This window comes from Lagopus leucura, unplaced genomic scaffold (genome assembly GCF_019238085.1).
Source record: "Lagopus leucura isolate 7727_CA_CO unplaced genomic scaffold, USGS_WTPT01 Super-Scaffold_100012, whole genome shotgun sequence".
Taxonomy (NCBI): domain Eukaryota; kingdom Metazoa; phylum Chordata; class Aves; order Galliformes; family Phasianidae; genus Lagopus; species Lagopus leucura.
Genome location: NW_024962267.1, coordinates 18,425,831 through 18,453,312, shown reverse-complemented (window position 1 = coordinate 18,453,312; position 27,482 = coordinate 18,425,831). Strand labels below are relative to the sequence as shown.

Below are 27,482 nucleotides of genomic sequence, written 5' to 3'. Positions count from 1 at the left end.
CTCACCTCCACTGCCAAGCCTTAAATGAGGGCTGGAAAGGGGTGGATCCTGGTTCCTCCCCTTCCAATCACTCAGTACATTGCATACACCTGAGCTCCCTTGGCTTGGCCCTGCCTTCCCACCAGGTGCTCAATCACTGCAACAAGCTGTGACCTTCAAGCTGTGACTAACATTGCCCCAGGGGAAGCGGTGTGATCAGAGGTATGAGCTCCCTCAGAGAAGATGCTCTGCCCTTCCCTTGTTGAACCAACAGTGATGGCACCAAGCTGGCTGTATGTCCAGAGGCTGAGGTCTCTTGTGCACATAGGTAGCCCACCCCAGCCTTGGTGAGGAGAGAACCACCTCTCCCTGCGCTATCCCAGAGCCGCTGGACTTACTGGATTTGCCTTACCTTCCAGTGTCCGAGTGCCTAATTACTTCTCTTCCTGGGCTTACACGTCTTGTGTCCAGAAGCGTGCTGGCAATGGGTTATTTTCATGTGCCTTGCATTGGTTATGCACATAAAGCACAGTAAGGCCAAAAATCATTTTCGTGTGAATTATTATGGACCCCTGGGCTACATTATGGGATATCAGAGCTAGTGTGTATTCTCCCCGTTTCAGTGTCAGCAGGCAGGAACATTTGGAAGCAGAGTTCATTTAGATGCTCTTTTAGATGCTCCCCACCGGCCAATCCCTTCAGAAAATGTAAGAAGTGCATCTGCAAATGTAAGTATATGTATGGTAAGTTTAATATAGGAGAGCAGGCTCTTCCTTTCAATATGCTATTGTTCTGTTCCCTGTGTTTTAAGAGCTAACCTTCCACGCTAGACCTATTTCTGATAAATTTATCATTTTCTGTACTGAATTGCTGTTGCAAAAACATATAGTTTTGCTATATAAAAGGCATTCATTTGCTATACATTCACACAGGCCTTCAGCAGCCAGTGAAGGGAAGCACATGATGGCTCCTGCTGTGCTGGAGGCTGAGGTCTTGCTCTTTGGCTTTGCATTTTGCAGAGCTACGACTGCTGCTGCAGTGGCCACAGCTTCCCTGCAGCTGCAACATCTGGGACGGGGAGGGTTGTGTCAAATAGGACTCAAGTCATGCTGCTGCAGCCATTGTATGCTGTTGGTGCTCAGCATCCTGGTACCGTGTGGACCTGCATGGAGGGTGCCCAAAGCTCAGTTCTTCCCAGGTTTAGCTTGGTTTTGGATGTCTCTTAGCTGGGGAGAAGGACTTGTGCCTGGTGATGACATGCAAGTGGTGTAGAGATAAGACTGCTTTCACTGGAGTGTGGAGGAATTAATCTTGTTTCACTGCAGCTGGGGTTTCCCTGCCAATGCTCCTGCAGTTTTTCCCAGGGGAAGCATTCTCACAATCCCTCTTTACTTCTGTATGTCTACTTATCATGCTGAAAGTATCACCACTAAGACCTCACTCTTCTCTTTTTCCTTTCAAGAGATTTATTCACCTTTTTCTATCCATGTCTATTAGAATGAATCATTCCTAACTCTGTCCTCTATGCCCTTCCTATTTCCAATCCATTTACACCACCTTTGTCAGCTTTCTCCTCCACCAAGTCCATGCTCTTCTCTATCCCTTACCACCTTTCCCTTAATCCACCTAATTCTCGGCTCCGCTCTCTCATGAATGCATCTTGTATTTCCCCAGCGAAATTCATCCACTCTAACCATAGTCAGTTCAGCTGTTATGGAGCAGAGACATTATTTGGTCATCATCCACCCACCCCTCCACCCCTCCACCCCTCCACCCCTCCACCCCTCCATCCCTCCATCCCTCCATCCCTCCATCCCTCCATCTCTCCATCCCTCCATCCCTCCATCCATCCACCCACTCACCCACCCATTCCTCCTTCCACCCTTCCACCCATTCCTCCTTCCACCCTTCCTTCCTTCCATCCTTCCATCCATCCACCCATCCATCCACCCACCCACCCACCCACCTGTCTTTAGAACCCAACACTGCCGTAGTGACAGATGTCCTTAAAAACGAGCGTGCACGTGCTGGGCTTTGGAGATATACCACCTTAACAGCCCCTGTCATGCATCCCTATTGAATATAGTGTGCAGCTCTGAGCACAGTTCTATTGAAATTGGGTGCTTTGAAAGCTACCCCTGAGCATCAGCCCTTGGGGAATGGGAAGGACTGGAAAGGATGTGCTTCTCCATCTAATAACATATGTTTCAGACACCTTTCCCTTGAGACAGCAGCCTCTGGAAGCCCAAGATGAACCTTCCAACAAGATTAAAGAGATGGCATTAATTGCTATCGATCATGGGTCAACAAATTAAATTGCATCTGCAACCGCATCTCTGAAAGGTCTAAATGAGAATAGTAGTTAATGGGTCTGGCTGGCCCAGAGCTGTGATTAATTAAAGGAAGAAATGAACTAAAACGCGAAGGAAAAAAAAAAAAAGAAAGGCAGAAAGACTGAGATGAGGCTGAAATTCTTTGGAAATAAACAGGTTATGTGTTAAAAAAAAAAAAAAAAAAAAGTATAAAGCAGAGAGCTGGATGGGATTTCCATTCTGGATATGCTCTGTCAGGCTTCAGACTGGCTGTACCAGCGACGAAGATTTTGGGTACTGCTCCAAGCACCGAGGTGCCCACTGACATCAGTGATCCATCTTGCCATAGCTGGAGCACAAATTGCATGGCCTTCCCATGGGAAGCTGGGTGAGGTCCTTCTGGGCAGGAATACGGGTGCTGCCCTGCCTCTCAGAAAATAATGGAGAAGCACGGCGTGGAATGTTGATGGTGTTTAATTAATAATGGAGAAAATAATAATATGCGGCACGTATAGCACCGTACTTGTTCCAAGCACTGTACAAACATCAACTACAGTAATTAAGCTGTAATTAATTAGAGTAACTACTAATCAGTGTAAATAATGATGCATCTGGAGGTAGCAAAAGGAGTTTGTGAACGGAAAGCAAATTCCCACATTTGGGACACGGGGCTGAATATCAAACGGCACCAGTGAAAGGAAGAGAGCACGAGGAGGTTGAGGGGAGGGCCTTGGAGCTGCAGGTGATGTGATGGCAAAGTGGGGAACTGGGGCAGGGAAATCAGCAGAGGAAAATACACCACAGATATAGAGGGCTTTTTTGCTGGTTCACACACTTTATATTTAACAAAATAATTATTTTTTAATAATATATCTTTTTACACATTGTTTCTAGAATTCTTCTTTTTTTTTTTTCTTTTTTTTTTTTTTACAGAATAGGCTTTTTTGTTTCTCCCTCACTAGTTTCAGGCACGCTATTGTTTGAAAACTTTGAAAAGGGATGGATGGTCATCGGCAGAGAGCAGCTGACAAACCAAGGTGACAATGGCTTTGTTTGTGGTGCCAGCAGGGAGAACATCCTCAGCCCAAGCACAGCAGCGGTTGCACCTGTGCTCGTCCCACCCCAGCTAAGGATCTGCCCTCTGCTGAAACACAAAACAGAGAAGAAATGAAAATACCAAGGCAGCTGTGCACCAACCGAGACCGCCTCAATGCATGTGCTGGTTGGATTTGCCATCGTCGCTGCTAAGAGCAGGTGCCAGGCTGAAGGCTGACCGAAATAACCACCCTCATCCTAATGGCAATGGGCAAAAAGCAGCAAACTAAGTGTGAGCGGTGACTGGCACAGTACTAGTGAATCAGAGGGAGAGCAACCGGCCCCCAGCACAGGAGCTGCGGGGAAACACCACTGCTCTCCGACCTGGGTAAGACGCCGTGCTCTTGATGTCCTCGCGAGGACAAGGCCACAAGCTCGAGGTGCCCATCCTCAGCATCGCTGTCCCCACGCGGTGGGGAAGGTCAGCACAGACCCAGCGTCGGGCTCAGCCCCATCCCCGCTGCTGGCCCATGCCCCCTCCTGTCCTTAGTGCCCCCCCACAGACACCACGGAGACCGCCCGCTGCTTCGCTCATAGCTGTATTGCCCCGACCATCCCAGCTTCGGCTTAAAAAAGTTGTCATAAATAAATCACAACAGCAAAAGAAATGACCGTGGAAAACCGCGATCCGCGCCGTCGGAAGTGAGAGCAGTGAGCGAAGCGGCGCCTCGCAGCCATCGCCAGTCAAAGAGCTTGCGCAGTACGTTGCGTTCTCTCTTCTCTTCCCCCTCCACATCTCACCACGGAATCCCTACCGAGCGCCGATAATCACGAAAGCGGAGCAGCTACCTAGGTGCTGGGTACGTGGGGCCGAAAGCAAGAAGGCAGGGAGGGAAACCCTGTCCCTCCACGAGCGCCCGGTGGCCTCGGTGGTGACCCTGCAGCAGCTGGAGGAGCTGGGACGCGTTGGAGCCGTGCTCGCGGTGGCAGTGAGGGGTTCTGCTGCTACAGAGACTGCTTGCCCTGGCACTCGCGCTTGGAGCACTGCGCCGGCTTCCACCAGTCCCCGTTGTGGCAGTGGCAGATGTTGCAGTCGTCCACCTTCACCTCAATGCCCGCGGGGATGATGGTGGTTCCTGCGAAGCAGTTGGGACCTGTGGGAACACAGGCACATCGTAGAAATGAATACACGTTCCTCATTATTATTATTATTATTATTATTTTATATATTTAATTCAATGAAGTTGGTTTATCTCCCTTTTTTGGCTGCGCATTCATTTAGTGCCACTTTATCCCAAGGTTTGGCTTCAAGACCGCGAGGACAAGCATTGCTGCTGTAACCCGGCGATCCCGTGCTGATGGACAGGACCAGAGCCCACTCATCCTGCATCCTGAGCCCCAGTGCTGGAACACACAGGTGATTTATGGCATCGGGTTCACCAAATCAACTCATCTCCCAGATAAAACTGAACAGGCTGCCCAGGGAAGCTGTGGCTGCCCTGTCCCTGGCACTGCCCAAGGCCAGGCTGGATGGGGCTGTGGGCAGCCTGATCTGTGGGAGGTATCCCTACCCATGGCAGGGGTTGAGGCTGGTGGGCTTTGAGGACTCTCCTAAACCAACCAACCTTCTGTGATTCTAGGATTCTACGATTCTACGATATCATGAATTAACACCAGTGCCAGCAAATTGGGGTGGTCACACACAAAGTATCAAGGAAGCAAGAACACGCTGCAGTGCCCGGTGGCTTAAATTATTGCTCCAAAATGTCACTCCTTGGCGGGCCATGATTTTTAATCTGTTCTCCTCGTGCATGGGAGGCACTTAAAAGATGAGTGGTGAGTGGTGCGTGAATTTTGTCCATGTTTAAGTGACCTCCCCCCCTTTAATAAATGCCTCTTCCGTTTTACCTCAGCTCCTTCACGTTCAAGTTAACAAAGCCAGTACAACAGCCCGAGGAATAAGTCCCTGATGATGCCTGCACCAAAATTTGGCATTTCTTGGTCAACCTTGTATCACAGCTGCAGGCAGGTCAGCCTCTGCTGGCCACACGAGGCTTCCTCACTCATCCTCCAGGCCATAAACACCAGGGGATCAAACATACTTTATTGTTCACAAGACCCCTGCTTTGCACGTTATCTGCTGATAAACACAGCGCTCGGTGGTATCGATTAAGCATCCCATTTTTTCACTGCAATTACTCCTCCTTATTTGACCTGGGAAGTGCAAGGAGGGACCTAACCCTGTTTTGGTCTTGCAGGAAGACTCCTTTGCAATAGCTGTGCACTCAGCTGCGTTGTTTTCCAGCAACCCCTCAAAACCGTCATTTCTCCCCATGTCTTCAGGGTGTCTGGCTGTGCTGCTGCTGCAGTTCCAACAGATGTTAATTCTCTGCTTCATGAAGCCTGATGGATGCTGCTGTGTTATGACATCCGAGCAGGATCCTCCATCAGGTAGGCTCATTTTCTGCTGCTAAAAGTCTGGGTCAAATGCAATGGAAAGGCCAATAATTGCAGCTGGTTGTATTTAAAGCTGCAGTACGTGCCTGCACCTCTTTGATGGGACATTCTGGTCACTTGCCAGCGTCAGGGATGTGAGGATGGGCAGGCTCCAAACAACAGCCTGCTCTGCTCTCCCAGAGAAAAAACCCTACATTTAAACAAAACACTTCCTCTGAAAATTAGGGTGACAAGGAAAGAGGAAGATCGTTTTCTCTGTTGCTGCCCTGCAGCATCCTGTTAATCACATCATCTGAGCATCCAACGCTGATCCAACACTGACATGCATTTCCAAACAGATCTCTCTCCTGCAGCATAACCACGGCAGATCTACAGTGCCAACAGTCAACTCGGTGTGGGTGAAGTCCTCCAGCCTTCCAGCAGCCAGCCCAGGATTCACGAACGGCTGTGATACAAAGGGGAGGCTGATGAGGAGGATGCATTGAAAGCATCACCTCTGAGCTCCCCAGACCGCTTGCTTTGGGGTTGGATCTGCCTGTCTCAGCCAAGGACAGGCTGTCTGCATAATGGTGATAAAACATGAGTAACTTGCACCTCTGACCTCTTGACCTACTGATCCAGAAAGGACCTGTCAAGGACCTCCTTAGGATGCTGCCCTTCTCTCAGAGGGGCTGGGAAAGGGAAAAACCACAGCATCTTGGCTAAGTCAGAGGAAGAGGAGGCAGTGGTGGATGATCTCAAAATTGCCACCAACGGTCACCGAACTCTTTCCTTCTGCGCATCACAGCTAGCCCTGCCATTCCCCCCAAACCAAAAAGCAACATTTTTACCCTCCCTTTCTTTTAATCAACAACCCCAAACCCTCCTTCCCAGCACAGTGGTTGCCAGCCGTCCCATTTTTTCCCCATCTAACCTCTCCCAGCTTGGATCCACATGTAGATCCTGGCTTTCCAAAACTGCTGGTAGCACATATCGCATCCAGACTAGACCAGCAATGTGGTTCTTTATTATTATTCAAAAGAAGAGGCCGCTCAGGAGCACTTGATGACATGTCAAGCACATCAAGAAAGTTATTTGTGGTAACAGCAGGAGGAACAAGGAGCTTCTCTGGGCTGTCACCGTGTTCTCCCTAACAGCAGCTGCAGCCCCCACCACTTTGAAAGCAGGGCAGCAAACAGCCCTTCACCTCCTTGCTCAGGGAGACGGATGGTAGAAGTTTGCTGCTCCCACAGACAATGTAATTGTGAGATCTGCTTTGCTTAACATAATTAATACTCATAAAAGACCGCAGCACTCCAGGCTGTTTGCTAGAACAGCTGTCAAGATTTTTATGGTGATATAGCACAGAAGTTCAGGCGTTGTTTTGATGGGAGAGATGTAGCACAAAGAGAAAAAACAAAAAGGGCTGTTTTGGTTTATGGGAACAGTGACAGTGAGTTTTGCAACCCTTATGCCTCAGACTGGATACTGGGGTGATGGCACAACGTTGTGCCACTGAACTCACCTCCCAGTTCAGGAAATGCTCAAGGAAATGCTCTGGAAATGCTCAAGGCCAACCCCCTGTGACAGCAGGTTGTACAGGGAAGTGTCCAGCTGGGATTCCACAAGCTGTCTGGGTGTGGGTTTGAAGCTCTCCAGTGTGGTGTCGTGTGGATGCTGCCTGTGCTGTGGGTTTTACTGGGCTTGCAGCAGCTCTGGATTTAGCTCTGCGTGTGCAGACAAGCCGTAAGAAGGAAGGAAAATGTTAAGTGAATCACTTCAGGCCAGCTGTGATATTTGGGTTTGCCCGAAAGAGTATCTTGCACGAAAACTAAGCCTGTTGCCTTCACTGCAGCTCCTGACAGTGCCCCATCCCCTTTCAGCAAGGAGCAGAGCTCTCATTACACATCCCCATGCTCCTGCCAGGACAGTCAGCAGGCACTGTGGGTTCCCGATGGAGGGAGTTACTCTCCCCTTCTTCCCATACTATTTCAGAATGGACGCAGCCTGCAAGCATCCCCATGGACACTCATTCAGATGAATGAGTCCTGATGAATTTGCTTTTGGAATGCAACCACAAATGCACTGAGGCAAAGGGATTAACTGCTGGCAGTTTGTGATGAGCAGTAGGGGCCACTTCAACTGCCCTCTCAGGGTGGGGGCAGATATTTTTGCATGCACCCATGATGCAGAGATCTCAACGTGACCACAATGCAGCGTTTCCAGAGCGTTCCCATCATGTCTCTGCCAATACAACCACATGCAAAGCAAAGATCAGGCAAGAATTGTGCCCAAGAACAAGGGCAAGCCCCGCACGAGGCTTCCTGTAGACACCTCCCAGCACAGGAGGATGCAAAACACACCAAAAAAACCATTAATCACAAGGGATCCTGGCACTCTACATGCAGATGCACTCTGGAGTTTTGCTGATTTCTCATAAGGTGATGAGGAGCAACGGCTGTGATGGCATGGGTGATGATGGAGATGAAGACCTGGGAGGAGATCAGGACCCTCTCCCAGTCCTCTCGCTTTTCCCTGGCACTGATTGCTGGCATTCCCACTGTGCCTTCACACTCCTTGGGGCTGAGATGGTCCACCTTCCACTCCTTGGGTTGAAACAGTCCAGGTTCACATGGCTAGACCCAGCTCTTCCCCCAGGCACGTCTGCAGGGCTGTACACGGTCTTGAGAAGGAGCAGCCACCCCACCTAGATCAGTTCCTCCATTTACCTTCCAGGCTTGGCTGTAGAAAGTAGAGGTCTTGCGCTGCCTACACTTTGTGACTTCTTCCATGTCCAGGCTGAGCTCTGTGCTGGAGATGAGCAGAACAGCATCTTGTTTTTAATGCCCCCTCCCCCCACACCCCTGACGTGCTGACCCTGCAGGATTTTTTCAGATGTTAATTTTGTTCTGTCAATGCTATTTATGTGATCACTTCAGATTGCAAGAAAAGAGCTCAATTTGTGGCTTTAATTAATGAGTCGAGGAGGGAAGACGTCTTGTTTTTGCTGCCTCACATCAAGACTGAATGCCCCTCTCACCACAGGGGAGGAGAAGACAGCGGGTGAAGCCAGAGGTGAGACATAAGCAAGTCAGCTGATGATGCTGAGGTTTGCCTTAATTAAAATGAAAGCTGGTGATGCACCGCAGGCTGGGCTGAAAATACCACAGGGAGATAACAGCCCTGGGGCTTCACTTTTGTGTTAGAAAGAGGACAAAGCTGATCCAAACGCCCTAATGCAAAGCATCCTTGAAGTCTCAGGGTGTTCGGGAAGCAGTGCTGGGGACACGGTGGCTCCAGGAGGTGACTTCCATGTCCTCCAGGGTAAGACAGAGCCCTATCCATCCAGCACGTTCCCAACAAACACACCAGGCAAGAACCTCCCTGGGATCTCCCACAGTCTAAGACTATTGCCCCATAGGCCAACAGAGCAATGCAGACATAGCCACCACCCTAAGAACATCTGGCAGCAGCTGGATGCTGCCTCACCTTTGGGAGCACCCTCCCTGCCATAAGCAGGTCTTCCAGCCACTCACCAGCTTTCAGTCTTGCCCCAAAGAATGCATCTCCTCCAAAGCTGCTCATCAATTCTTGTCCCTCTTTCCTGCACATTCCACCCCTCCTAATGCTACACTAATGCCCCTTCTCCCTCCGTGCTGCCTATTTACATGAGAGATTTTCCCAGCCACAATTCACGTTGCTGGGTGCCTGCAGGTGCCTGAGAGTTATTTAATCTCTGCATTAGAATTATGCAGCATCCTTCTCTCATCTAAATCCACGTTGCTCACTCTCACAAAGCACTACATCATTCAGAGGAGTGCACTGAGGTGAGGCCGAGCTGAAAAGCTACATTCAGGCCAAGGAGAAACTTTGGCTAAGCCACTGGCACTGACTGATTTAATCCTTCCTGCTTTGCACCACGCTAAGATCATTACTGATAGCTCATTATCAGTCTTAATCAGGAGCAGCAAACACATACGGGACAGGAGACATCCAGCTGGGAACGCACTGCATTACTCCTCCTTATCGATGGTGCAGTGTCTTAATTTGATGCAGAGACATAACTTCAGGCCTCACTAAATACTGAAGCAGGAGCGTTTTGGTGCAGCGAAGATCGATGGGTGCAATTTAAAGGCAGTCTGTTTAGGGATGGGGACGCCCTATGGTATGGATTGGAGCGGTGTGGGCCAACGCGGGGCCATCGTTCAAGAAGCCCAATTGAGAGGGCAGCCTTCCAACTGAATAAAGCACTGAGACAGAACAAACACCACCTATGGACCAAGCCTCCAACATTTACCTGGCTAAAGAATCACAGAATCATAGAATCACCAAGGTTGGAAAAGAGCTCCAAAATCATCCAGTCCACCTACCATGGACACTGTCCCACCAAACCACGGCCCTCAGTACAACATCTAAAAGAAAAGGATTCGACTCTTAAAAATCTCTTTGAACACAGCATAAGGCTTTGGGGGAATACTGTGGCTTTCTAAAACATAGGTAAATTCTAATGGCAGGCAATGAAAGCTGCTCTTAGGTCATTCTAACCTTTCAGGTAAGTAATAGGCTTTTAAAAACCCGTCTAAATAGATATTTCCCCAAATGAACTCCAGCCCTTCTGAAGGTACATTAATTTTTTTAATGGCAAATCAGCTCTTTTGGGGAGGAGAGCCGGCATGAAATGGATTCAATCAAAACAAATCCGTTACGAAAAGCACCGCTGCGATCCTGCACCGTTCTCCCTGCCTCTGCAGCAGTGTTAGGGGCTCCCCATTATAACCTCCCATGGCTCCATCCTTGGGAACCTCAGCTAAGAGGCAATGGGAAACCCTCATCTATGGGCACAGATGGCAAAACAGCTATTGATCCCCAAGGGCCGGGTCCTTGCTCTCCACCTGAGCATCTCCATTCCAAGGTGAAGGTTAATGGCAAGAGAAGAACAACCGGGATGTTCTCTCTGGGCCTTCTGAGGTTTTTAGCCAATTCATTCACCTCTTGGTTGTGCTCTGTGTGAAAATTTAATCGTTTTATAGCCCATTTTAACATTTTTATGCCTTTTTTTTTTTTCCTGTGGAAAAAAAAAAGCCACATTTGGTGTAAGAATTAAAACAGTATTTCATCCTTAACTGCAATCAGGGATGATGTACGGAGGAGAGCTGGCTGCGTGTCAAATCAATATAAAGCCAGAATTGAATCTAACTTGGTCACTACAGCTGTGCATGATGTTTTATGGCTTTTTTTTTTCTCCGTATCAGTCATAAAATGAGGTGGAAAACTGTGACTGTGCTAATTTCACACAAAACAATCCTTCTAGAACATGGAACAGGAGGAACGAAGGAAGCAGGATTGCTGAGTTGTACATTTAAATCTACTGGAAAATAATAAGAAAACCAACTCAACTCAACGTCAGATAAGCAAAGCAGAGCGGTCAGCTCAGGCAGACGGTAGCACTGCTGCACACACTGGTTTGGCAGTGGTTGCCTGTTGGTATGAGAGGTGAAAGGGGTTCAGGAATCCGTGTGCACTGAAGCAGCCTTCATCTCCCATGTGAACAACGCAGCGCCATCGAAACGTGGTTATTTGGTGGGAATGGCTCAGCTGGTAAAAGAATGCCTTCGCGCTTCAAGCCACGCTCTTGACCCCTGGTTTTGCTCTTCGGAGGTCCCATTATGCTGCCTGAATTTAATGGTATCCATGGCTTTTGCACAATGCTTCCTAATGGTGCCACGCAAAGAGTCAGGTTGCTAATAAAAATAAGATGAGCAGAGCTGGTTTTGCATGTGAATGGTTGCATTTAACTAAATCATCAAATGGAAAAGGATTGTACTTTCCTCTGCTAATAATTCTGGGTGCCACTACAAATGCATTACCACAATCTGTGTGGGCTTTTATACTCAAGCAGATGCCATGTGATATTATTCCAGCCTGACAGGACAGGACGGTTATTTCACACTGCGAAGCAGCTACTGGGAATGACTATTAGCAAGCCTTCCCCGCCTTGTCTTCCCTTGCATTCCTCTTATTTAAAACCAGAAGTGGGATTCAGATGTTAGAACAGCTACTGACCTGATGCAATTTAATGATTTTACAAAACGCCTAAAAATGCCTCGCTTTAAAAGATTGATGCTTCCTATTGTATTTTTGCAATGCCAATTAATTACTTAATTCATTAGCAATGTAACACAAGAATAGTCTTTGAAAATCCGGTGCTTTGTGTAGACGCCTTTAATTATGGATAATTAAATACTGTAGAAGGACCTGATTATACCTTTGAGCATTTTCTAATCTGGAAAATGAAACATGCTCTTGTACTCCTCCATGCACGAAGCAAGAGCTGAGCTCAACAACAGCATGAAGTAACTAAGGGGGAAAAAAAATCCCCCAAATCTAGATCACATGAAGGATTGCTAAACCAAAGCAAGGTAGGAACTGCTGGGGAAGCTCGAGGAATCTGTGCATACTTCATCGGGGCTCTGCATAGGAGCTGAAGGGAGCCAGCAAGCAAACAGGGTCCGGAGGCGAAGCGACGCGCTGCCTGCTGAAGTTGGGAGCAGCTTTCCAGATGGTCCTTTGTACGTACGGCTGCCATCGCCAAGGCTGCTAAAAAGAGCAAAGCACTTTCCAAATGAAATCACAGCTGACCTTGGAAGATGAAAACTTGCCAGTGCCAGGAGTTGGTCTATTTGTTTGGCTTCGTGTTCTTTTTCCACTTATTTATTTTTTTTAATTTTCTCTTTATTCCTCCGCAGCGATCTCAGTAAGAAAGTCGGCGTTCAGAGGGCTGCAATAAACAACGCTGCTGCCTCAGAATGGGCTTTAATCTCTGAATAAAGCCAGCAAAATATTTGTTTTGAAGACAGCCCCCCTCCCTCCTGCAGCTGGGACGCGCTGCCTGCACAAGGAGCTTTATCTTGTGATTTTTTTGTACTCGCTGGAATAAACAGGGGGAAAGGAGGCACGCCACCATCCGAATAGAGCCAATGCAGCCGTCCTCCCTCACAGCCCACCCCTTCCCTTTCTCCTCTCCCCCTGCTCCCTGTTTACGCCGCCGCCAATTCCTCCCTGTGCCCCTGCCGCTGAAAAGCAACACATTTCCTTCTCCCTTAATTAAAACCCACTGATGACAGCAGCGAGTGAGAAAAGGAGGCTGTGAGCACTTCACTGCTGGTGGCGATGCTGCTTGGCTGGCCGGGAGCTGGCTGGTGCCGCGGGGCAGCCAGGCTGAGCCCCTCACACACAGCAGGGTTGGCAGAGCTGGGCACAAACATTGCAAAATGGGGCTCTTAACCACTGCACTGCAAGTGAGCCATCAGGCAGCAAAACTACGTGCTGCTACAGCCAGTCCTGGGGAAACTCAGCAAACAGCATCTCTTTATCCCCCTGACTCCTGTCTGCATCTGTATCCCCCGTGAAGCCAAATTCTGTTGTTTTTAATGGAGGATGCTTTCCTTCTGGAGAATTCTTATCTTTATGGAGCATAATCAGGACAGGTCCTGTGAGAGCATACAGGCAGGCTGACACTGGGGTGGCAGGTAAGCAGGTTTATACTGGCACAAGACACTCAAGAACATCCACAAGAGGTAAAATGTTGATGCTTGAGCTGCCTGTCTTTGTCAGGAGTGGGAATATCGACGGTGACTTTCATAGAATCACAGAATCACTCAATCACTGAGGTTGGAAAAGACCTCTCAGACCCTCCAAGTCCAATCCCAACCCACCCCATCATGCCCATGGAACTGCATTCCTTGGTGCTGCATCTCCATGGTTCCTGAACGCCAGCAGGGATGGTGACCCCAGCGCCCCCTGGGCAGCTGTGCCAGGGAGGAAAGGGAGTCACCTTATTTTCTCTGGTTGACCCACTTGAGGAATCCAAGCAAGAGTTTGGGCAGCAAAATCCTTCAGCTATGGGGGAAACTACTCTAGTTGAGGCCCTGGGAAGCACCGAGAGATCTGAGCCCAGCTCCTCTATGCTTCTCAGCCCCTTAGTCTGGGAGATCTGGGGCAGACCTTGTCAAAAACCCACAGCCAAAACCCAATTTGGCTCTCTGGGGGGAGCTGTGAAAAGATGAGGTTCTGGTGCAAAACACAGCAAATTCATTATTGTTAAGGCGGACGGGTTTCCATTCCTAATCAGAGTTTTCCAAGTCCTTAATAATTACTGTTTGACAGTTCTTGTATAATATGCTTCTATATGTTTTTTTTTTGGTTGAAGCAGATTGAAAAGCAACCAAAAAATCTCTTTTCAGCACAGGGAGGACATGAGTGTCTTGCAGACACTTCCCGCAGCACGTCAGCCAGCACCGGATCAATCCCATCCCTAATTGCCAGCAGCCCCTGCCCCGAGCTGGGACACCATGGCAGGTGTGGGAGGGGACCATTGCCCACACTGCCAGCTGTAGAGGAGGGATGATGCATCAGGATGCTGCCACAAAGCCATGCAGGTGAGTAATCCACGTGCAAAGGAGCCCCTGGGATGTCAGCGGTGGCTGTGGTGAGTCAGAGATCACAGGGTGAGGCTCTTCTAGAATGGTCCCTTGGCCCTTAGGAAATTGGAACACTGCACCTGAAAGCTGTGCTTGATGGCTGTGGCACGCTCCTCAGATGCAGACAGAGGAGCCGGTGTGGGATCCTCTCCTGCCTTTGCAGCCTTTTCTGGATGTGGCGAGAGCTGAGAGGGGTGGCATGAGACCATGATGCTGGGTTTCACAAGGCAGAAAGCAGCCTAGACAAACACTAATGATGCACAGGAGAACCAATGCAGTACTGAACAAGGGCTCCTCCATCTGCCTCCCCCACCGTGCCCCAGGCATTTGTACAGTGGTCCATATGGAGCTAACTCTGAGCATGGGCCACCACCCAGGGATGCTTCAGTCCCACTCTGGTTCTCAGTGCTTACCTGGGTGAGGATGAGAGCCCATCAGGAAGAATGTTTTCACATCACAGCTGGAGTTTTGAGATCTCTGCTATTCTTTTTTTTCCTTCTTTTTTTTTAAGAGAGCAGGTTATCTGAAATAATCCATCATCTAAAAGTCCCTGCACCTTTGTCCTCCTTATCTGAAATAGTCTGTATCCCTCCTCCATTGAAGGACTGGCTCACTGCAGGGCAGTTGGACTAGGTGGCCGTTAAGGGTCTCTTCCAACCCAAACCATTCTGTGATTCTACAATAAAATGAAGATCTAGATGGATAGTCAGCCTCCCAAGATTAGAGTTGGTTCATTCTGGAAGCATTAAAATGGGGGCAGCTGATCATTCCAAGTTTTTTTCCCCCGACCTTTTTAAGAGTAAGAACAGCAAGTTTGCTATAATTGGCCTTTTTCCCAGGCATGGTGCCGTGAGTCAGCACTTTCTGGCCAGCACATTCCCTTCCTCCTCTTATACTCTCTACAAGAAGCAGCAAAGAAAGCCCGAGCATGGAAGCATCCTGGAGAACTGTGTGTGTGCACCCTCATGCAGACCCATCTCACAATACAACCCTGCACGTGACACTGGGGCTTTTGGCTTTGGTACATCAGCTCCTGCTTCATTTATTCTAAGAGCTCTGAGCTTCTCTACCAGAACAAAACTGCTGCCACAAAACATTTTCAACTGGGAGGAAAACGTAGCTTATTTTATGCAAAATGAGATGCATTCATTTACATCAGCTGTGGGATTGTACCGTATCTTAGAGCTACGCACTGAACTCCTTGTGGCAATCCCGGGTGAGATAGTACATCCTAGAGTTCATCTAGAAAGAATAAACCAAGGGAGCCCCCACACACAGTGCTGAAGATTAGGGTCTGGTGGGTGAACTCACTGCCCATCCATCCCTTATTTTGTTCTATTAGCGGGGCAGGAGGAACCACACCACACCAACAAAAGCAGCCAAAGCAAATAAAGCAAGATTCTCTCTTCCTCTGGGCTTTTATTTGCTGATGACTAAGCCTAAGCTCTTCAACCTTAGGTATAAATTCTGATCAACGCAGCACAAGGGTTTTCTAAATACAAACAGAAAAAAAACCACCAAGTAATTACCCTCAACCAGCCAAGCTCTTTGCAACCTGTGCTGCAGCACTGAGCTGTCACACCTGCACTGAGAGGGTGAACACCCCGGTGCAAAGCAAGGGCACGAAGAGAGGGGTAGTATGAGTACAAAGGGTTGGAAGGAAACGGATGCTGATGTTCACAGGCAGAAGGGCATCTTTGGACAACAGGGACCAGCAGCTGAGATGCGAGACAATGGAGCAAAGAGGATGGAGACAGCTGAGAAGGTGGAGGGAAGGAGAGGGAAGCAGGAGAAGAAAACATCCAAGTGCCTTTTTGAATTCTAAGTTTTCTTGGACTTGCTCAGCTCTAATCTTTAATTCATATTTTCATTACAGTCTCTTTGCTTTGTAAAGTCTGCATTTCGTGTAAAAGGAGCAGCTCAAACATCAACTGTTTGACATAAGTCAACCCCTTGTTAAAGTCCCCTACTCTACATATATGTTGGCTCCAATAAAAGAAGCATTAAACATTCATTAAATTAGAAATACATGAAGACAACGTCATGCCTCTCTTCTCACACAAATATGCCTAATAAGCCCAACCTTTCAGAGCAGCGAAAGCAAAACCATCTCTAATCCTTTTAGAAAGCCTGACCATGCAAAGCACCCCAGTCTTCTGCAGTTTGCCTGTGAGTCACCCAGAGAAATTAGCTACTGCAGGTCAGATCCTCAGCAGGAGTAAATATGAGTCAGCCCCTCTGCTGGGGTTACACTGAGTACCACAGACCTGGGATTTGGCTGTGGGTTTCTCTCGCATGCTTTACAGCAATGTAATTGGATAAAAATGTCATTTTTAGTCTTCTGCGTTACACCCAGAATTCAATTAGGTGGGAGGGGAACTGCAGTAACCATGCCTGCTTGGATTTCAGCACTGTTTAGTCTGCTTGTGCTCTGCAACAGGTTCCCAACCTCAGCCTAGGACCTTCTTCTCCAAAAGATCCCAACCAACCCACCACTCCTCTACAAAATACCACTATGACGACAGTGGATCTTGAACCACTGCCGCCGTAGATCTGTGCACACAAATTTCAGCAACGTTTTCCCCAGTAAGCAGACGCTTCTTCACAACCATCTCCGTCTGAAGAACAGTGCAGGCCTCCAAAGCAGCTTTGGAGCAAGTCTCATCCAGCAAACAGCTTCTCGCCATCCTGCCATTTAGGGTGTTGAAAGACATTCATTCCAAGCTCTGCTTGAAATGGAGGCATGGGAACACGGTTAGGATCCTGGGTACAAATTCAGGATAGCTTTCAGCTCCTGCTATCTCCTTCTAAGCTTCGGGAAGTACCCATACTCAACCCAACTCCACTCGAAGGCAAGTTTTGGAAGGTTTATCCAAAGCTCTTCTAGATGGCTTCCAACAGCCGTGTCCACAGGGTGCAGGTCACAGTCTTGAGTATATTTAAGCTGGAAAATCCAACTGCGTGAGACTTTCAAAACCAACCGAGGGCTTCATGGACACCTCCGCACTTCACTCTCATCAGAAAATTTGGCATCTATCTGCCTTTAAACACTTGGCCCGAAGTAATGGAGGTGAACAAACACCACTGAAAATCAATTTCAGTGAAATAACTCCTTTTTAAAGGAACGGTAAAGTAAGCATTGAAGTATTTTGTCAGGTCAATCATGGCCTAGCCCAAATACGCTGCCTTGTTTTCAGTCTTGATCTTTTACCAGCTTTCAAATCAATCCCTTTCTTCCTCGGTTGCTAATCAAATCGCTCCTTTAATTGAGCTAACAGGGCACCAGTTTACATTCCTGCTGGTAAACACAAAGAACATTAGCTGACAAACAATCAAAAAAGCATCCTTTGTAGTGGCAGGAATTTTCTTCTGTGTTCAAGCTTCAAAAGCATTGATTTTCATAGCTAGGCATGAAGCCTTGACGGGCTTTGCTGTCACAATGTTAAGGCAGCTTCTACAAGTTCTGCAAAAATGGAAGAAGACTCCTGACTCGTGTCGGTGTCCAAAATGGAAGACTCCTGATTCAGGTTGGAGGCTCTACATCTGCACATAAGGCTGCGAAGCATCCCCCTGTCCCCATGTGCTGGGCAAATGCTGCTTGAAGAAGGGTAAATCCCTCCTCTGGCCCCTTGCGTGCCATCGGGATGGGCTGCTAGTGGCGATGGGGTCAACTGAGTGCTCAAAAATCCATCCGGCTTCCACAGATATTTTATCCACCACGAGCAAAAGCGTGACACAGCCACGCTGCTCTACCAGCTTCGTTCTCCAGGACCTATGGATGGAGTTGTGGAGTCCAGCAAGGTCCAGTGTGGGGATACGTCTTCGTCTTGGCCGGCCACGCTCAGCTTGCATCTACACAAGCAATCAGCATATTGCATAGACTTTGACTGAAGGGTTTTTAACTGCAACCTTAAAATCTGGCCATTTCAGGACTTCCTGAAATAAATTAGAAGAGGAATTTTATTTAGTTGTGTTTTTTTTGTTTTTTGTTTTTTGTTTTGTTTTGTTTTTCTCCTAAAGGAATTTCCCCATGGCTCCAAACCACTGTTTTCCACAAAGCAAATGAATATGAAGTCTTCTCATGTCGTCTTGCCACATTTTCTGTGTTGTCTTTAGTCAGCAACAGTTGCATATAATCAAATGGCAGACAAAACATCCTCTCCCCCAGACCTTCATTTTTTCCTCACACTTTCAATAACTTTTCTCCTCATCTCATGGATTTTTTTTGTCAATGACCATGTAAGAAGCAGACGCTTTCCAAAACAATCACCTGGAGATTCAGCGATCCACATCTTGCAGATAAATAACAAGTTCTATTTATGCAATAAAGCACAGGTAATGCAATATCCAGGCAATGGGTTATATGATATTAAAATCTTGGCACTCTCAAGATGTCTGATAATTCAGAACAATGAAGACCATGTGGGGATGTTCCTTCTGTCAGTACTGGTTAACAACTTGCACCATTAATCCACTGCCTTCGCTTAAATACAGTAACTGATTTACATTCAGTTTCTTTTCTCTTTTCTCCCCCTAAATCCCAAAAGGCTTTGCAAAATTAACACCCTGCATTGCTCCTGCAGCACAGCTGCTTGGGTTCTCTGCTGCTTCAGAAGGAACAGCTATGGCCAGTGACTAAAAGGGCAATATCTAGGCAACAAGGTTTTGCTGTGAGGTCTCCCCATCCAAGTGAAAGCTGTCTAATTTATGGAGGTAGAATAGGTTTAATGAATGTGCTTTCTCCTGTTGGATGGCAGGCTGGGAGCAGCCTAGCCTGGGGGGCTGCCTGCCCCTGTCCCCACATCATCTCCCCTGGTTGTCACCTGAAGGCACGTGGAGCCAACTGGGGGCACCCCTCTGGTTCTTGGGGATGTCAAAAAAACACCTGCTTAGGAAAAAAAAAAAAGGCATTTCCACAGACTGCTTACTAGGAAAAGGCAGCCCCAAAGGTCAGCCCCAGGGTGTTGTTCTACAAAGCAGCATGCAAAATCCACTCTGGGACAAACGTAAGGCATGTTTGTTACAGGAAAGGCTGCCCTCAGCTCTGATGGGCCGGGACGATCCTCAGGGATTTTATTCTGGGCAAAACACACGGTGTGACAGAAGGAACAGGCTGGGCTGCAGAATGGTTATTTCAAATTAACGCCAACTGAGAAATAATGAGCAGCAAGTTTACATTCTCAGTAAATTAAGAGAGAAGCTTAGGTAAACTGTGGCTTTATGTGCACGTAAATAAATTATTATTTACTTGGTTTTGTGCTCATGCCCTTAAAAGATGCTCGAATGGAATTATTAATATTTATAGCACATTATAATAAATATCTGTAACAGCTTCACCTGAATATACGCTATTTCACCAAGGTAAAATCTGCTGAAGGTCAAAGCAATCTTTTACTTGTGTGTGGAGGGCAGGATCAGCCTCTTACTTTGAAATCTGCATCAACTGCAATAATTTAAAGCTTTAATTAAAGACTGGGTGTCAGATTATCTAGGAAACATCATTGTGCTGCCCAGTATTTCATCAGGGATGGCTCCAGGAGCCCACACTAGAGTAAGCACATTGAGCAGGACGTACTTAGCTTTTATCTGTCTTAGTGTGTAACCAATGCTTTGGTCGAGGGTTGGTGGCATCAAAAATTGAATTAAGAGCAAAAGCCAGGCCCCCAAATAGAAACATACAGCGCTTATTTCTGTTTATCCCTCAAGTAAATGAAAGTGCCAAGGCAAAGCCTAATATTTTAGCAATTTTGTTAATGTATGTGTAAATGGGCGAAGGCGCTTTTGAAATGCTCTGAAGAGAATTTCACACTTCAGAGAGGGGAAAGGAGCTAACAATTCTATTGTGGCTCTTATTAGAATTTTTAAATTAATTCCCCCGACACAGCTGTGCCATGGAATCCCCCACAACGACAAACTTTTTGCTAAAGCTGAGATTATTTTCGGGTACGATTCTGAAGGAGCAATTTGTGAAATAGGGAGCCGGGTGGGTTCCTGGGAATCCTGCCGCCCTCTGCTCTCCTCCAGCCCTTCCTCACGTGCTGTGAGCTTCATTTGAAACCACGTCTGGTTTTTATTCCATGCTGCTTTTTGCTTCTGCAGAGCAGCAAAAGGGGGAGGGATGTGCCAATGGCCCATGGCTTCGCAAAATGCAGGGGGGGAAGAGATGAGCGATGATAAAGTAGGGATCCCTCCTATCATAGAATCCTAGAATCATAGAATGGCCTGGGTTGAAAAGGACCACAATGCTCATCTCATTTCAACCCGCTGCTATGTGCAGGATCACCAACCAGCAGACCAGGCTGCCCAGAGCCACATCCAGCCTGGCCTTGAATGCCTGCAGGGATGGGGCATCCACAGCCTCCTTGAGCAACCTGTTCCAGTGCCTCACCACCCCTCTGGGTGAAAAACCTCCCCTGTCTCAGTTTAAGAGCATTCCCCCTTGTCCTATCACTATCCACCCTCATACCTACAAACTCACTTAAGACTTAACAACCATGTGCCATCATAATGAGAGCTGATTTATGGGGAGGAACAAGTGGAGGTTTGGAAACACAGAGTGTGGGGTCAGGGTGGTAAGAATGACACCTGGACCCTAGGTGCAGGGGGATGGGAGTTGTGGGGGAGATTTCTGCTTGGAAAGGCTGCGGCATGAGCTGCAGGACTGCTTGTGGACACAGAGATGGTGCAGCCCACGGCAGCCCTGAGCTGGGATTTAGCAGTGGGAGGCACAGTTTTGATCCTGTAGAGGAGAGAGTTAACAACAGCTGACACACTTTGGTCTGGAGCAGCCACAGCGCCTCGAAATAACGTCTCGGGGCCATAATTCTGCGCTCTGTCACTACCAGGAAACGTGAAAACCAGTGACCTTTCATCTCCGCGACAGAAATGCTGCGCAGCACCTGGAGCCATCGCCCTCACGATGCGCTCTGACAAACGGGGACACGGGAGCCCCGAAAATCACCTCCTGCTGAACTCTGCTCTGGGTCCCGTGCCAAGCAGAGCCGGCTTTGCGCGAGCTGCTTAGCGAGGCAAGAGACGACAGTTCGGTATTTCTTTTGACAACAAGGGATAAATCTGCTTTTCAGATTGCTCTTAAACGATGGCGGAGGGAGGGAAATTGATATTGGCTTTTTATGAATCTTCGGGTCAGGTACGTTCACATCAACAGATTTTTGCATTAACCTCGCTGCTTCGCAGCACTTTTGCCCTTGGCAAGACATAATTAAGAAAGGCACAAAAATCTATCTGAACGTATCAAGAGGAAATTATTCTCCACTTAATGGCAGCAACAGCTAAGCAAGCAGGCAGACCACGCTGCTAGCAGAGCGCGGCAAATGATGCAGGGCTCTGTTTTAACCCCAAACACCAAAATTTTAAGGATCAGTTTCTGAAATGAGGATTTGCACTACGTGTGGTTCCGGGGATTAACTTTCTCTTCCCCCCAACAGCTATATCCCTTGAGCTCTTCTCTTTGCCAGTCTAAAAGGATGACCGCAGACACTGAGGCTGAGCTAAAACCTTTTCATCACACCGAGACGTGGCACTGTAATGTCTTCACTGCTTTGGTAGGAAGCAAAAGCTGATAGATGGAAGGGGGGGAAAAGAAGACATTAAAGAAAAAGGGAGCTTGGTCATTTAAGTAGGACTGTCAGCCTGTGTTATCTTCATGCGTTTGTGAAACCGAACTTTAATTGACTGGCTGCAGTGGAGAGCCAAAAGATAAAATTGTGGTCTCAAGATGAGCAGACAGCTTAAAGTGTTGTGATCCTCATTCATTAGGATTTGTCAGAGGGTTTCAGAGGGGAAGAGATGCAGCCGTCTCTGTTATTCTTTCATAAGAAGTTACCAAAATGTTAAGAGGGAGGTGAAGGGTGAGCTCTGCTCCTGAAGCCGCATCCAAGAAGATCAACACGGGACAACAGAGACTATTTTGGCACCACCTTATTTCTGCCTCTTTGTGAATTATTTCATTCTGCTTCTGAAAGATAAAGTCCACAGCACCTCCATGCAGATACACCCCAAAGGATGACCACACCACCGCATCGCCTTCACTCACTGCAAGCCCTGGCCTCCCTGGCCCCAGAGACACCCAAGGTGCATAGGCTGCTTTTAAGAGGGTGTTAAAAAATACTTCCCTGCCTAAACCAGGTTTCAGAGAGCTTTCTATCTGTGTTTTCAACAGGAGAGGGAAGGGAGGAGTAGAGAAACTCAAGAAACCCATGGACAAAGCCCCAACAATGAACCCCTTGGCATCTAGCTGAGGGTCCAACCTCTACCCTGTACCCTGGAGTTCTTCATTTACTGGGGGAAATGGTCACGGTGGGGAAGGGTTGGTAGGGAAATGCAGCAGCTCCTGAACTTCTATGAAGACACCTTTGGATGTGTACTTGTGAGAAGCCTGAGCAATGCTCACAGCTTGGATCTGTGGGATGTGAACCAGCATGGAACCCTGTCCGCAAAGGGAACACAGAGGTGGTCAGACACACACTAACGCTGTTCATTTGGGGTTAAATGAGCCTCTCCGTAAATGCTTGTCTGGTGACAGACACAGAGATGGCCACTGCAACTCCCAGTGCAGGGTGCCTCTCAACAGTCTTCTTCCAGTGCTGGAAACCTCACACCCCACCAAGATGGGCCATATCCCAAGATGTTAGATAGAGCTGGCTTAACATCTTCTCTCCAAAGTTCATCAATGACAAACTAATGACATTTCCTATGGACATTTTTCTGCTTTTCAATAACAACATCAAATTCTAAATGAAAACCTTTTCCAAACTGCTCAGAATTTTTCCAATTCTTTAGGTAGGAATACTTTGGATTTCCAGTATTTTGCTTTTTCTCTACCTTAGAAGACCAGAAAATGTGCTGAAAATGTTGTTTCTCTGTGAACATTTTCATTTGTGATCCAAAAGCAACCGTTACTCTTTCATTCTACAGCAGTGATGAGTATAGGGGGTAATACATAAGGATAGCAAATTCTAAACATGAGAAGACGAGCTGATGCAGCCACTTATATGTTAGGAAAGACATGAAAGGGTTTATGTGAAGCCAGCTCACCTCTCGATCTGCTTTCATATCTACATTAGGAGAAAGGTGCTTTTGCAGAAATGTGTCTAAGGGCTGTGGAATGGGACCAGAGAGACCTTCTTGGAAGCAGACTAATTTTCCAAAGAGGTACTTTCAGCCATCCCAAAGCCTTTCTTGGAAGTATTGCCAAATCCAAGACCAATTCATGAAACTGTTTCAGCAAGACAGTGAGGGCCAATGCTACATACACAGACTCCAGCACACAACTTACAGTGTTACTGGCGTGGCCAGAGTTTTAGCAGACCCAGAGGGAGTTCTGTCATTGATCTCAATGAGTTTTCCTCCCAGCCTTAAGTAATAATCACTGGCACTTTATGCAGGGACAAAGATTCTGCTCTTTCCTTGGATACTTGATGTCACGTGAGAGTAATCATGAGAAAAAAATAAAGCAACGGCATGAAATGACCATCACCAACATCATGACTCAATCCTAAAAAGCCTTACTTAAGCCAGCCGTGCCACCAAAGTCAATGAGAAAACACAGGAAGGGGAGCCTTAATTTTCAGAGCAGCTGTCTCGTATCTGACACCCACACAGAAGCAGAACTCACAGCCCCAGTGCCAGTCTGTGCCAATGGAAGCAAACCTCCTGGCGATGCATCGGTAATGACATTTAATGAAACGTTTCCCTTATATCTCTGTTAAAACCAATACAGTACTTTCTTACCATTTTTGCAGACCGGACAACACTGCTCTGGTTCATAGACCGGGTTGACACACTCGGGAACTGCGCAGTCTGCTACAACACAGTGAACTTCATTGCTGGGCTCGCAGCGACACCATTCGCATGGCGAGGGCTAGGAACAAATCTCAAATTAGCCCATTTCTTCCCGTAGCTCAAAAGTTTGCAACATTTCTATCTTGCCATAAGATAAACACATCAACGTTTAATACCTCTGGACTGCATTGGTTCATCATGGGAAATACAAATCAACCTGTAGGACAAAACAGCAATATCTGAAATAGGCAACCAGAACATCAGGAAAAGCAGTGGGTGTGATGTTTTTCCTAGAGAGGGTGCATGTTTTTTTTTATCTTTTGTCAGACTTGAATTTTCTTCAGTAGGAAGAACCAAGCAAAGGCCATCAGGTGAGATGGAGTGGCCTCTACGTGCTCATGTGACACACAGCACTGCTCTGTTTGTTATACAGGGTCTTTGGAACACCACGAATGGTGGCTCTTCCCAGAAACAGACGGATCCAGAAGGACATGCTGATCTTCCAGGTCACACTCATTATCTCATGTAGACCACCACAGGCAGCAAACCCCAGGCTGTCAGTAAGATGCTGGCCCTTCTGTCCACCAGACCCTCTATGAGTTTGGCTTCCAGTTCTCAGAGCACAGGAAAATGGTGTTGGAGAGGCAAAAACATTCAATTCTGTGTTTGTGCAGCACCTGAGTCAAGGGTCTGTAAGCACTCCTATAACACAACCATCAGACCTGGCCCTGGCCCCGCTTCTGCCTGTTTCAACAAGGTTGGTGAGAGAGTGCTTTGCACTGAGCATGTGAATAATTAAGAGCCTGAATAACTGCTGAAGTCAGTGAATTTGGGATTAAAGCACCCAGCTAAATGGCTTTGTTTAAGCTCCATCAATTCAAACAGGCATCTATATGCCTCCAAATGGTAGAGCTGTCACTGTCTCACTTTAAGAGAAGCTGTGAAAATCTGTTGAAAAACAGAAAGGTCAGTGTGCAAGGCTCCAGTGCCCTTACATGTCTGCAAGTGCGATGAGACATTGGCAACAGAGCTAAGAAAGGATCCGAAGGAACCTGAAAGGAACTAACTTCCTTTCGATACCTGGAGGTTCAACATCTAACACCCAGCTCCTCAGCAATGGTAGATCCACTTCAGCTAGTAAATGTGATGATGGAACAAATCCTGCTTTGCACCGCTGGGAATCTGCAGCAGTGGGATTTACTCCGCATCCAAAACAAGCAAGAGGATGCAAACGAAAAAAAGCGTCATCCCCATGTGCTTCAAACCTCAGTGATGCATCACTCATGTCTACAAGACAGGCACAACCCCGTGAGCCCTGGTTCTGGCAGGTAAAAAGCTTTTCGCTTCACCTCTAAGAAGCTCCATATGTCTCGCGTCAAATAATTTATTCCCTGGAAATTCATTTCTACCTTAAAACGCACTAATTAAAGCCTCCCTTGCTTTGTCTCAGCATCTGCAGTCTATAATTCCCATCACCTCTTATTTGCTCACGGCTTTGGCAATTTAGATAAAATCAGCACTCCTTGAGCAAGGGAAGAAGTCTGTGGAGGTGGAATTCCTCTCTCTAATTATCTTTCCTCATTCAATCCTGCTTTGATTTCTGTCTGAAGCACCAGGAATCTAAATTCATTTGACTGACATTTCTTATTCAAGGCTATTTAATAAGAAGCAACAATGCAGAAGGAAATAGACAGGACTATTTGCTGAGGGATCAATAAGAAAATTGCTGCTTTGTTTTTACTCATTTTAATCGCTAATTATATGGAGCACTAGAAGTAGATCTTATGATTCGTGGAGGCTTTCAGTGATGTATTCTTCAGGGCTTGCTCACACCTCTACTATTCCAGTAGCTGCAATTCTAAGAAATAATGTGGTGCATTTTCAGGACTGCAGCTCAATCTACTGCTTGAAGAGGATCAGCAGATGCAGAAGATGCCCCTGAACGACCGTGCTACTGAGTAAATGAGACATGACATACACATCTTTTGCTATTGTGTTGTCGGTGTAACTTGAAAATGACACTGTAATAAACCATGATGCTGCTTGACACTGAAAGCGGCTTTTCAGGAGGGAAGAACAGCATACAATTACAAGAATCAAAGCATGCCTTGGCAGTGCAAGGAGCAGGCAGCCTGCAAACGAAAAGGCTGCTCTGGCATGAATGGCAGGACTTTCTCAGCCACCACCTCTTCCCCACCTTACCAAGGTCAAACGACATGGTCTTGCCTCCAGGATCTCCCTCTGAGCACTTTGTTCATTCACTGGTGCCCCTGTACTGTGGCTCGCCTCCACAGACGACTCCAGCCTTCCCACCCACTTCCTTTATGAACATCACAGCACCTTCTCCCACTGGCTGTGCCTCAGGATCGTTTCAAGGGATCTATCATGCAGCTATGCCAATCTTCATAAGTTCCAGGATCTAGATTTAAAGATCTATCACCTGTGGAAGATGGATGGTTTATCTTTTTGTATCTGCTGAAGTTCATCCACTAGTCAACACCAGTTCCTGAGAAGACGCACCCATCCCTGCTGAAAAACAAGGTTGAAAAACTACGGAAGGTTTCTAAAGTATGATAGAGAAAGGACACAAATCAGAGGCTGTGCCACATTCCCACATGGACAGTGAATGCACTTTGTTGTATCCCACAAGACGATGCTCTGGAAAAAGGTGCTAAGATTAAAGTGTCATAAAAGGCTTGGGCTAGAAGATGATTTACACACTCCACCTGTCTGAGGCAAAACAATCTCTGAGAAGGGTTCTAGGGAAGGATTTGTTAAGAAGGATTTCAAGACATACTGGTGCAGAAACATTCCTCTCACCATTGTCCAAAACAAAAGGACGTCCACAGTCACAACAGACAGAACTGCGTGGCTCCTTACTTTTCCATGTGTATCCTGAGAAATGGACTTGCCATTAAAACCACAGGGTCAAACTGGTTGTTTTTGTCAAAGATGCCAGTACTGTTTTGTGACTTGGGAAAACTGGTGCAAAGCACCTCACAGCCTTTTGTACCCACTTTTCACTTATGTCAGGCACAGGGGCCAAGTCAAGCCACGATGGTTGTTGGTGGATATGACCAACATCTGGCCACCATCCCGTGGCTTCTGGGAACAGAGGAAATGGGAAACCGAGCCCAAAAGACCTTCTCATTAACCCTGCTTGACCTCTTCTCCTACTGGTCACTTCAAGAAGACCAAAGAAGCACGAGGATGTTCACAAGCTACACCTCATGGCCCAACTTCCATTTCAGTTGCTGGACTACTGATCTCAAGGAAGGCTGTAACCCCAGGTCTGGCTGGGGCTGCAGGAGGGAGGAGTGCTCAAGCTAACAGCACGGCTGGAGAACCTGAGTCTCAGGTGTTGTCAAATGGGAAACATCTGCAATCCACCAGGCTCATTAACAAAGAAAGAGGGAAGGAAAATTAAAAGAGAGGA

General features: G+C 47.3%; 1 protein-coding gene and 1 long non-coding RNA gene across 4 annotated transcripts in view; one reads left to right on the top strand and one right to left on the bottom strand.

Moving 5' to 3' along the window:
• The first annotated feature begins 278 nt into the window (after positions 1–278).
• LOC122181744 lies at positions 279–620 on the top strand. Its single transcript, XR_006179570.1, has 3 exons — positions 279–307; positions 399–510; positions 603–620. It is a non-coding gene; the product is annotated as an uncharacterized LOC122181744 (long non-coding RNA).
• Positions 621–3,948: 3,328 nt separating this feature from the next.
• Positions 3,949–27,482, bottom strand: part of VWC2L (von Willebrand factor C domain containing 2 like) — a 36,779-nt gene continuing 13,245 nt past the window's right edge. For all 3 annotated transcript variants that reach the window (XM_042874755.1, XM_042874757.1, XM_042874758.1), the window contains exons 3-4: positions 23,996–24,125; positions 3,949–4,480 (exon numbers count right to left, since the gene is read on the bottom strand). In XM_042874755.1, the coding sequence (XP_042730689.1) occupies positions 4,332–4,480; positions 23,996–24,125 (279 nt within the window). In that variant the 3' untranslated portion in view covers positions 3,949–4,331. The remainder of the gene's footprint in view (positions 4,481–23,995; positions 24,126–27,482) is intronic.